This window comes from Seriola aureovittata, chromosome 13, assembly GCF_021018895.1.
Source record: "Seriola aureovittata isolate HTS-2021-v1 ecotype China chromosome 13, ASM2101889v1, whole genome shotgun sequence".
In the NCBI taxonomy this organism is placed as follows: Eukaryota; Metazoa; Chordata; class Actinopteri; order Carangiformes; family Carangidae; genus Seriola; species Seriola aureovittata.
This window is the reverse complement of record NC_079376.1, coordinates 416,847-429,052: the sequence shown is the minus strand read 5'-3', so window position 1 is coordinate 429,052 and position 12,206 is coordinate 416,847. Positions and strand designations below refer to the sequence as shown.

General features: G+C 46.8%; 1 protein-coding gene across 4 annotated transcripts in view; it reads left to right on the top strand.

Annotated features, from left to right (window-relative positions):
- The window catches only part of LOC130180094 (neuronal PAS domain-containing protein 3), a 283,412-nt gene that overhangs the window by 227,575 nt on the left and 43,631 nt on the right, over positions 1 to 12,206 (top strand). For all 4 annotated transcript variants that reach the window (XM_056393434.1, XM_056393436.1, XM_056393435.1 and 1 more), the window contains one exon: positions 3,701 to 3,881. In XM_056393434.1, the coding sequence (XP_056249409.1) occupies positions 3,701 to 3,881 (181 nt within the window). The remainder of the gene's footprint in view (positions 1 to 3,700; positions 3,882 to 12,206) is intronic.

Sequence of the window (12,206 nt, the reverse complement as noted above, 5' to 3'; positions counted from 1 at the left end):
ACTGTGTCACTTTGTTGTTTGTCGACTGTCCTGTTTTAAATAAAGGTTACACACAGCTGAACGGCGGCGGCGATGTACCACTCACACCGCAGTAATTACAGCTGACAGCAGCACACACACACTCGTCCTAAAATATGGAGAAGACACTGATAAGAGAGGAAGGACAGATATGAGCGTAAACACACACTTTGATTCACATTAACACACACGCTGAACATTTGGTTATATTCAGAAAACACACACACACGCACACTCTCTCTCTGGACGTCGGTTATCATCGTCATTCTTATTGTCTTTTGTCACTCGATGTCCTTGTCTTGGAGGGCGAGTGGAGCGATAAAGCCGCCGTCTCTGTCGTGTTTTTAATAAGTTTTATCTGACGACTCGAAACAGACAAACAACGTCAAAACTCAAACTGAGTCTGACGGGAGCGCTCACTTCTCTGCACAGAGGTCATCAGGACGCCAGCGCGTCGCTCTTCCTGTTTAGGAGCAGACGCCAACGCTGTGTTAACGCTTTAATTATCCTCAGTATTTCAGTCGTGTATGTTTTTGGTTGAGGAAAGGTCTTATTGACTGCTTCAGTATACTTCTACAAATACATGTAGTTAATAATAATTGAAGACAAACTGTCTGACAGTGAAGGTGCTGTAGATTTAAAAAAGAGTGAAAGCACCAGAGGCCGAGACATCCTGACGTTTATTCCCTAGCTCCAAAAAACAATGCATCCTACATTTCCCACAATGCAACACAGTAGCCTTTTCCACTAGAGCCTGGCCGGCTGTCTCTTAATCTGTCTGGCAGCAGTTTGAGACACAAACCAAAGGCAGAAAACACTGTTTATCACTCTGAGGTAGTTTAGTATAGATACAGTATTTTGCAGTATAACTACTAATCATGTGAAACTCCACCCCTCCGACACCCAGCTGTTTTTCAAAACAACGATCTGAACAGTTGAAGCTTATTGACTACAAGTAATACGTTTCTGGAGATTTCTGTCTTTTCAAGCTGAAATGTGTCATTTGTCTCAGTGAGTTCTTCTGAATGTTGATGCTCATAAAACAGCTCATAAAGGCATTTTAGAAATCTGTGACCCAGATGCCCAGCGGACGCTTGTCCTTGCAGCGTTTGCTGTGTATAGCTTTTGTCCTGGTGCACTTGAACGCCTCTCTGTTTGTATCCTGAGTCTCACTCCGCTGTCTGCTGTCCCATAAAGACAAAAGACTCTGAGGAAGGAAGGAAAGAAAAAAACATTATGATGGCATTAAATCACTTGGCCAAGCTCTGTGTAAAAGGCTGGAAGGGTAACGTGATGTATAGTGGTCGTGGTTGCCAAGGTTTCCGGCTGATGAAAAAACTCAGGTCGCCATACATCTTCAAAAAGCAGACACTGTTAAATCAGTCTCTTTATTTGCCGAGTAAACGTATTGCACCTGCTGCAGAAACATGTGAACAGATGTTAGCTCCTGTTCTTTCACATGACAGGCTAATTCATGTGATTAGCTCGCTGCTCAATCAGCTGTGATATATGATTTGTAGAAACTCGTCAAACAGTGAGAAGGAAAAAACAAATAAAAACATTAATATCGGTTAATATCCTGACAGGATGCAGCTCTGTAGGCTGACTGTAGTGAACCCTGGCCTGACCAGGTGGGGACCATGTGGGGACCAGGTGGGGACCAGGTGGGGACCAGGTGGGGACCATGTGGGGACCAGGTGGGGACCAGGTGGGGACCATGTGGGGACCATGTGGGGACCAGGTGGGGACCAGGTGGGGACCATGTGGGGACCATGTGGGGACCAGGTGGGGACCAGGTGGGGACCAGGGTGTGACCAGGTGGGGACCATGTGGGGACCAGGTGGGGACCAGGTGGGGACCATGTGGGGACCATGTGGGGACCAGGTGGGGACCAGGTGGGGACCAGGTGGGGACCATGTGGGGACCATGTGGGGACCAGGTGGGGACCATGTGGGGACCAGGTGGGGACCATGTGGGGACCAGGTGGGGACCAGGGTGTGAGGGGTCTCTTCTGATGTCATCTGCCCACCTGTGAGTGGATGTCCCTCAGGTTTGGGAGTGGCTGTAGGTGCGTCCTCTCTTTCCACCCCCACTCAGATAGAAACTGAGTGGGGGTTTCTGGGGGGGGGTTGTTGCGCCTCATGTGGCCCAATTACGGGCCGGATGTGTGTTGATATGTGATTGAGGGTAAGGACACTTGAACTGGAAACCTGTGCAGTTAACCTGCACTTCACCTCCACTGTAAACTTTAGCGAGATGCGTGCTCGTCTAAAGCGATGTGCTACTTCCTCGTCAGCTGTGTGATCGTTCTTTTAAAGCGTTGCCGCGGTAACTCACTGAATGTCTAATTCCATCTCTGCATTGTTCCCTCTGTGTAATTAGCTCCACCAGTGACTTTATGTAAAATAGTTCTGCCAAGTTTTAATTTGATTAAAAGTCGGTGTGTTATTGCGAGGAAGAACAATGTAGATCCAATTAGCACTGTAACGTGTAAACATGAACACTAACTCCCATGGTGCACCAGGGTCTGCAAGGGTGTGTGTGTGTGTGTGTGATTCAGTGATCAGTCTCATTTCTTAATCATCACTTTCTGCTCCAGATGAGACTTTATGAGGGGACTAAATTGCTTTAAAGGGATTTCTTATTAAAGGGATTACACCCATGTAATCCCCTTTGTCCCAGCGGACCCCCAAAAACCTGAACACACACACACACACACACACACACACACACACATTACCAGATTAGCATGTGGAAATAAATGTGCACAATGTTTTTGACACGCTACAAATGAAAACACACGTTAAACGACGGAGCACAAGAGTCACATGACGCCGGTGAAAATCGTGCACCTGATTGTGTGTGCACGTGTTCATCACACAAAAGTTTAAAGTGTTTCTAAGTGTGTATTTATAACCTTGACGTGAATCTGTGTGTGTGTGTGTGTGTGTGTGTGTGTGTGTGTGTGTATGCAGCGTAACGCCGTGGTTTTGGCGGCGCTCCCTCGTCTCATCCCCAATTAACAAAGACAAATCCGCTTCTATCGCTGCTAATGAGAGTCTTTAAGGTGAAGGGACTCTGTATTTATTTAATAAGAAGAAGATTATTTATTCCATTTCCATGAGAAAGAAAAACCGCCGCTGATTCACCACGGCTGCTGAGGGATGGATTAGAGGAGGAGGAGGAGGAGGAAGAGCTGGAAAGAAAGGATGAGGGAAAGGGGATAAGGAGTGAGAGGAGAAGAACAAGCTGGATGAGGAGCTGGAGAGGGGGAAAGATGCATCGGGGGACGAGGGTGACGAAAGGAGGGATTAGATGAGCAAGAGGAGAAGGAAGGAAGCGTGGAAGAGAAGGTAGAGGAGGAGAAGAAAGACAGGGTTACAGGGAGAGGAGAAAAAGTAAACTTAGAGGAGGACGAGGTAGAAGAGAGGGAAGGAGGGATGGATTTGAGGAGGAAGGAGAGCAGGAGCGGTCGTAGAGATGGAGGAGGAGATGGGTGAAGAAAGAGTAGAAGAAGAGGAGGAGGAGAGTATAAGAGTGAAAGGAATAAAGTAAGAGTTGTCCAGAATCAACAAAGTAGAGGAGGAGGAGGAGGAGGAGCTCAGAGGTCGAAGTAAGGAAGGAGGGAAAGGGGACAGAGGGTTGGAGGAAGTTGAACCTTTTCTGACGTGTGTTCCTGCAGGTGGAGCTGACGGGCAGCAGCGTCTTCGACTACATCCACCCCGGCGACCACGTGGAGATGGCGGAGCAGCTGGGCATGAAGCTTCCTCCGGGCCGAGGGATGTCTCTGTCCCAGGGAAACGTCAACGAAGACGGGGCGTCCTCCGCGTCGTCGTCGTCGCACTCTGAGACTCCAGAACCAGGTAGGACAACGAGGGAGAGAGGGAGGAGAACAGGCGGGAAACTTGTGTTTGTCCCACAGGGCAAAGACGAGGCCTGGACGGTCCTTCATCATCATCATCATCATCACTTTTCATGACCTTTGAACTCAACTCAAGCCTCCAGTCTGGTCTCACTGACTGACTCCAGGTCTGTTGAGTGTTTGAAAAATGTTTTCAACAGCGACAGGATCAATATTTGATCAATGATATTGTGTTATAATTCTCCCTGGAAGCAGCGGTTCCCAACATGTGCGCTGCGGCCCCCTGGTGGACGTCGGAGGTATTGCAAGTGAGCTCACCAATCATTTTCAAAACGGCACAAAAGAAATAGAAATAATGTTTTTAAATGTTTAAAACGAAGTGATATTTAAAATGTTAAAAATAAAAAAGAAGGCATCATCTGGCCTCTGGACTATAATGCCGTTGGATGTGGGCCGCCAGTGTTTTTGAGTTTGGGACATCTGTTAGAAAAGGTCAGGAACCTTAAAGGAGTTGAGCAGCAAAGACTGGAAGTCTAACACAAAGTTAATGTGGTGATTAACTGGAGGAGTCGTGCTCAGCTGCTGACTGAACATTCAACACACACACACATGAAGGTGATACTGATGATGAAAACATCTGGAGCGTATTTTCACAAACCGTCGACTTTCCCTTTAAATGGATCCTCGTTCATTCAGATGTTTCTCTAACGTCCCTCCATCGCCACAACTTCCCGCCATCGCCGCTGTGAGTTTGAATATGATTAGTGCGCCGCATTGAAAAGCCTTGGCCGCTGTGAAGTGGGGGAAGGACACAGTCTTCATTTGGATTCTCTGCGTTGCGTCTCCCATCCCTCCATCCGTCTGTCCCTCTATCCTCTCCTCCACCACATGTTCAAGACTTTTTACCTTTTCATGGTGCCCCCCCTCCGCCTCTCTCTGTCTCTGTCTCTCTCTCTCTGTCTCTCTCTCTGTCTCTCTCTCTCTCTCTTTCTCTCTCTGTCTCTCTCTCTCTGTCTCTCTCTCTCTCTCTCTCTCTCCGTCTCTCTCTCTCTCTGTCTCTCTCTCTCTGTCTCTCTCTCTCTGTCTCTCTCTCTCTCTCTCTCTCTCTGTCTCTCTCTCTCTCTCCGTCTCTCTCTCTGTCTCTCTCTCTCTCTCTCTCTCTCTCTCTCTCTCCCCCTCTCTCATGCTGATGATAATTTAAGTATTAGGGGAAAATCCATTTATAAATTAAACAAAATGACTTGATATCCATCGAGTCCCTTAGTTCATCAGCCTGTTCAAACAAGGAGGGGAAGATTGGCTTTGCGACGGCCAGAGTCTTTGGAGACAGTGCGGTAATTAGATCTGCCGCGGATTTATTCTTGGCTGATTGGTGCTGGTGATGGGTGTGTGTGTGTGGGGAGGGGAGGGGGGCTTTAAATTAATTGGAGTTCCACATTTGAGGTTTTTGTTCTTTTATTTTTTTTTCTTTGACTTTCTGCAAACCTCCACCCGAGCCTCCCCACGCTCCACGCTGGAGATGGAGAGACAGACGGAGGATAAGAGGACATATATGTGGTTGTCAGTGTCAATTTGTCTGGAGAGAGAGAAAAGAAAAGAAGATCTAAAACATCGAGGGGGTGTTTCCCAATGCTAATTTGCCCTAAAGATAGAGCGATATGAAGACACTGAAGAAGAAAAAAAAGAGGGACAGGGGTTTGTATTAATGTCTCAGTGATTCCCAAAGTTAATTTGACCAGAGAGAGAAAAAGAGCCAAAGAGACGGACGAGGACAAAGGTGTTTGTTCTCCCATGTTAATTTGCCTAGAAAGAGAGAGATGCAAAGAGAGGAAGAGGAAGGGAGGCGAGGGATGTAGGGACGTGTTTGAATGTGCATGAGTGCTTAGCAATGTTAATTTCTCGACAGAAGAAGAGAGAGAAGGGAGGGAGAGGTTTCAGATGGACATGTATGAATGTGAAGGAGTGATCCCCAATGATAATGTGACCAGGGAGAGAGAGGGAGAGAGAGGGGACGAGGGAGGATTAAGATTCATGTATGTGTTCTTTAATGTTAATTTGTCTGGAGAAAGAGCGGTGGAATAAAAAGAGAGAGAGGACGAGGGGGGGGGCTGGTATGAATTTGTATGAGTGTGGCGAATATCAGGTGTCCTGGGTAATAGGCCTGTTCATTCCTCCCTCAGACAATCAGTCTCCTGTAGGTCCATCCCCCGGGTCTCAGCAGGAGCAAACCGACTCCTTCAGGCTCCTGCAGGACTCTCAGCGTTTGGTTGGACGTCTTCTAAATACAACGACGTATCGCTCTGTCATCTCTCTCTTTGTGTCGCAGTCTTTGTCCACGCTCATGCACGCTTCGAAAACGCCAATCAGACACTCAGTTACCTGTACTCAGAGAAATCAGGTTTCTCTAATGAGTTACCAGTTACGGAAACCAGGTATCTGGTTTATGTGACGGTTGATGAAATCCTTACTAAGTGCAGCCAGTGTGAGGTGACTGAATATTTCAGCATCCACACTAATATGATTTAGTTTGAAAACGCATCACGGAAGTTTTCCAGCCGCTCAAACAGATTCTCTGATTCGTCACGTTCCAAACACGTGACACCAAACACGTGACCGGTCTCAGACTACCGTGGTGAATACAACATGATAATGAATTACAAGCGTTACTGAGCTCGTTGTCTTTGCTAGCAGCTGTTGTTCACTAACATTTTGCATTTTATAAAGGAAAGAAATCTCTGCTCTGACTTTTGTTCCTTGTTCGTAGTATTTTCTACAACTAAGCAACCACCTGCAGAGTTAACAATCTGCTTCCTGTTCACAGCGGCGCACATGAAGTGTTTGTGAATAGTAATGTAATGTGTGTTTTGAGGTGTGACGGAGATTATTTCTGATTTATCTGGATTGTGTCGTGGCCTTAGACATGACACTCCCCCGGTTGATGAAATACCTTTAAATACAAGGAGAGTATAATGGAGAACCACTGGTGCCACAGTGCATGGAGCGCTCTGTTGGTTTTAAAGGGTGTTCAGAAATGTTTTCACAGTGACGTCTTATTGATGATCATCGTACAGTAGCTTCATTCAGATAGATCGATAAAGGATGTTTTTTATTTAAATGCAAGATGTAAAGACTTTAACTTCTGCGTCGTTGTCAGAAAGTTTGTAGACTGAATGGATTGTGCTGCCTGCAGCTCTTATAACCACGTGTGACCTGATGAAGCAGCTTCAGTCGTTCTCTGGTCTCCAGTCTCTTCTTCATGGGTGGTCAGAAGTTCCTTGAATCGTTAGTCAGTCTTTGCTCTAATGTTTTGTGTTGCTCTCTCATTATTGAGGTTTGTATTGTATTTCCCAGTGCAGCATGTCCAGTGTGTGCGCTGTGTCAAACACAGTGTTTAGGGAAGTAGCACGACTCAGGTTGTGTTGCTGAAATGTTTCTATGAGAGCTTTTGTATTTCTTCTTTAACATTACCTTCACGGCGTCCTCCTCCGCAGACGTGAGTAATGCATTTCCACAGGCGCTCTCCTCATTCCTTTTCATTCCAGTCCATATCTGGCAAACGTCGCGCCTGCCAACGTGTCCGGTTGAGCTTCTCCATTTGTTTACTCCTCCTCCTCCCCCTCCTCCCCCTCCTCCTCCTCCTCCTCCTCCTCCTCCTCCTGCGCCTCCTCCCCCTTAATGTCTCTTTGTCTCTGTCGTCCTCCCTCGCTAGCATTCCTTCATTCATCACCTGCCTCTTCTTTCATGCAGCGGGCAGTCTCTCCGATCGATCACTGCTGACTTGGTTTGTCTGTGAAGTTTTGCACCCACTGCATCCACTGCATCCACTGCACCCACTGCATCCACTGCATCCACTGCACCCACTACTTCCACTGCATCCACTGCATCCACTACTTCCACTGCATCCACTGCATCCACTACTTCCACTGCATCCACTACTTCCACTGCATCCACCTCACCCACTGCACCCACTGCATCCACTACTTCCACTACTTCCACCTCACCCACTGCACCCATTACACCCACTGCACCCACTGCATCCACTACTTCCACTACTTCCACCTCACCCACTGCACCCACTGCACCCACTACACCCACTGCATCCACTGCACCCACTGCATCCACTACTTCCACTACTTCCACCTCACCCACTGCACCCACTGCACCCATTACACCCACTGCACCCACTGCATCCACTACTTCCACTGCATCCACTGCATCCACTACTTCCACTGCATCCACTACTTCCACTGCATCCACCTCACCCACTGCACCCACTGCACCCACTGCATCCACTACTTCCACTACTTCCACCTCACCCACTGCACCCATTACACCCACTGCACCCACTGCATCCACTACTTCCACTGCATCCACTGCATCCACTGCATCCACTGCATCTACTACTTCCGCTGCATCCACTGCATCCACTACTTCCACTACTTCCACTGCATCCACTACTTCCACTGCATCTACTACTTCCGCTGCATCCACTGCATCCACTACTTCCACTACTTCCACTGCATCCACTACTTCCGCTGCATCCACTACTTCCGCTGCATCCACTACTTCCGCTGCATCCACTACTTCCACTGCATCCACTACTTCCACTACTTCCACTGCATCCACTACTTCCGCTGCATCCACTGCATCCACTACTTCCACTACTTCCACCTCACCCACTGCACCCACTACTTCCACTGCATCCACTACTTCCACTGCATCCACTACTTCCACTACTTCCACTGCATCCACTACTTCCACTACTTCCACTGCACCCACTGCATCCACTACTTCCACTACATCCACCTCACCCACTGTACCCACTACATATGCTGCATCCACTACTTCCGCTGCATCCACTGCACCCACTACTTCCACTACTTCCACTACTTCCACTGCACCCACTGCATCCACTACTTCCACTACTTCCACTACTTCCACTGCATCCACTACTTCCACTACTTCCACTACATCCACCTCACCCACTGCACCCACTACATATGCTGCACCCACTACTTCCACTACACCCACTAGGGTGCTAATGATTTGCAGTGGGGCGTCAGGTCGTGTTTTTCTCTGTTAACTTTATCTTGAGGACGAGATGGAAGAGAGGAGGAGTAAAGACATGGTCATTTACTGAATTGGATTGTGTCTTTTTTGTCGCAGTAAAACGACACAAACAGAAAAACAAACCTCAGAAACACAAATGTCAATTTAAAGCACAACGTTCTACAGATGAAAAACCAGCCTGTTGATTTATTTATTGAAACGATGGATGATTGGTGATTTATTTTCACTTAATAAGGTGGAAAGGAGGAGTTTGACAGACTCATGTCAGGTGTGATTCAATAGCCCCACCCACCAGCACAAAGTTGCTTGACTCCCGTGTAAAGTTCAGCGGGCTGCGCCGTCTTGATATATCAAGCTGACCCCATCATTTTAATTACAGTCACGCTCATAAAGTATTGAGATTGGAGTTAAAATATGAGCCGACCTTGGAGGAGAGAGATCTTCCTTTGAAGCCCGACGCTCCACTCGGCACCCTCTTGCAGTTAAAGAGAGTCATCTTTAAAAGCACATGACGCAATTTGACTAATATCAGTCAAGCGGCGGCTGAGAGGCGGCACGTCTCTAACTGTTCTGGAGGCTGAGTGGATGAAATTATTACTCATGAGTGTAATTCACAGCCCGACTGAGAGAAGGGAAAACTCTTATTCTCCCTCACTTCAGTGTCTCCATTACACATCATCAGCTGAGGGTCGCAGGAATACGTCTAATGTAGATAATGTCTGCCGGCTGTTGACTTTGACCTTTGACCTGCTCGCTGGAGGTGACTTGTAATACTGATGATGGAAGCGCGGAGGATGGTTTTACATTGGCGCTGATGCACAGATGCTCTGACCTGAACCGGTTCTGAAGGGTTCTGCTCTTAAACAGCTCCCTTAAGATTTCTGAGACAAAATTCAGTTTGATTTCTTCATATTTTCAGGTTTTGACCAGTAAGTGAAAATTTAAAACGTCCTGCTGATGAATCCAGAGTCGACTGTGAACATAGACATATCCGTGATGTCATCAGTGACATCACAAAATGCTGCTTTTAATGCCAGGCTCAGACTGCAGGAGTTTTGGCCCCTTCAGTCAGTCTGAAGGCTCTTCAGCGCAGTGCTTCTCCCTTCAGCTCTCGAATGACGGAGGATCCATAAACACATCACCAGAAGAATTTTTGGTCCATTTGCATTTGCAGAGTCTAAAATCATGTCAAAGTGATTTTTGAACTCGCCAGATTTCAAAAGCCATCCTTCCTGAAACCTGCATGACCTCACGATGATGCCATCTCTGACAGACGCTCAGCAGAGGGAATTATGACTCTGTCTCTCACTGTCTAACCCGGAGCTCTGTTCTCTGCTGCTGTGATGATGTCACAACACACACACTTAACACACAGAACATTTATTTTTCTAAACACAGATGTTCACATTTACAGCTGCTGAAAACACGACCTCCTGCACTGAACTCACCGAAACAGTCTCAGCGTTTGTTTCCAACTTTCCTCCGACACTAAAACTTTCGTGATGATGTTTGACTTGAAACAGCACGAGCAGTGGTTTGCCTTCGCTGCCTGCACTCACTTTCATTCACATTCGGGCCATCAAACGGAGAAGCCTGCATTTAATTGAGTATTTATTTCAATTTTCTCTCATCAGACGGCAGAACGAGGGAGAAAAACACCCGAATTTCAAAGTCCTTCTGGAAGTAGCAGCGATTCTGCCCTCCAGGAAAACACCATAAGTTCTTCATTATTGGCTCCTTGCGGTCTAATTGTCCGCGGCGTCGCCTTATTTCAACATCATAAGTCTTTGATTATTGTTGCTAATTACGCTATTAGCACAATGGAGGGGAATAATTCGTCATAATCACCAGCATTTATCATAATTACCCAAGTTTACAGTCACCTACGTTTAATGTCATTTAGAGCGGCCATCGGCGGCGGCTGCTGCCCAAGGACAAACCCACTGAGTGTGTGTGTGTGTGTGTGTGTGTGTGTGTGTTCGTGGTGAAGCGTGTTTCTATTTGCATTTGAAATGTCACTGGCACTCCACGCCAGGAGGCAAAGGTCAAATCTGGCGGGATACACACACTCACACACACACACACACACACACACACACACACAGTTCTCGTCTTTCTTCACCTTTCATTCTGTTTGTCTCGGTTCTTAAATAAGATGCTGAACCTGAAACTGTAGAAAACATGGATTTTACATTTGGAGCCACTTGTTTTGGTGAAATGATTCATTTCAAACACCCTCAGTTTTCTACTTTAAGGTTTAATTTCTCCTTAGCTCAGGGACGTACTTAAGGGTGTGCAGCACAGAGTCTCTTCAAAGGTTTCCTTTCAGGAACAATTTACGGCATTTACAGCAGTGAAAGAGATTTTACAGCAGTAAAATTGTCCCGTTTCCATAGAGACTGTTTGCTTGCTGCCATTAGCTTGTGATAGGCTGAGTGTTATCAGTTTTGGAAAGTCAGTAACTCTGTGAGCGACCCGACACACCTCTGACCTGTGGACACACCTGGACTTCACATGACCAGAGAGATCATGTGACATAAAACTGCTGAGGAGAGAGGAGCGATCCACCTGTAGACGGTCGGACGGATCATAAACTGACTGCAGGTCAGATCTGTGACGTGGAATCACTTCCTCATCGTTAAAGGTCTGTTGGTTGGGATGTTTTCATGTTCTTCATTCATCACCGTGAACTCACACATGTTGCAGTTAAGCCTTAAACACTGATCAGGTGATCAGAGATCAGAGCAGAGATCGGGGGGGGGGGGGGGGTCAGGAGATTGTGAAGGTACCTGAGCTGCCACTTCACTGACTGAGGTCATGGCAGCAGACAGACGGAGCAGTAGATGTTTCTCTCCAAAAACCAGTGATGAAAACCTAAAGTTACTCTCTCCCTGCTCTGACACATTAATGAAGGATTAATCCTCCATGTATGAATGTCAGAGAGGCTGTTGATACTTTCTACGTAGATCTGTAGTTCTAGATTCACTACAGACACTGATCATGAGGGAGTCCTACTATAATGTGGAGGCAGAAACATGATCAGTCTGTGAGGGTTAAGACACAGTCAGAGGTAACTTGTGTTTTTTTCCTTAGTTTGGTCACTAGTTTAACTTTAGACCTAAGACTTAAGGAGGTCATGAAAAGGCAACAGTTTTTACTTTAAGGACATCTTAACTCAGACTTTAAGGAAAATCTTAAGGTGTTGTGTTTGTTTTCCTCCACATAAGTAATTCAGTTCACGTAAACACTCGTCATG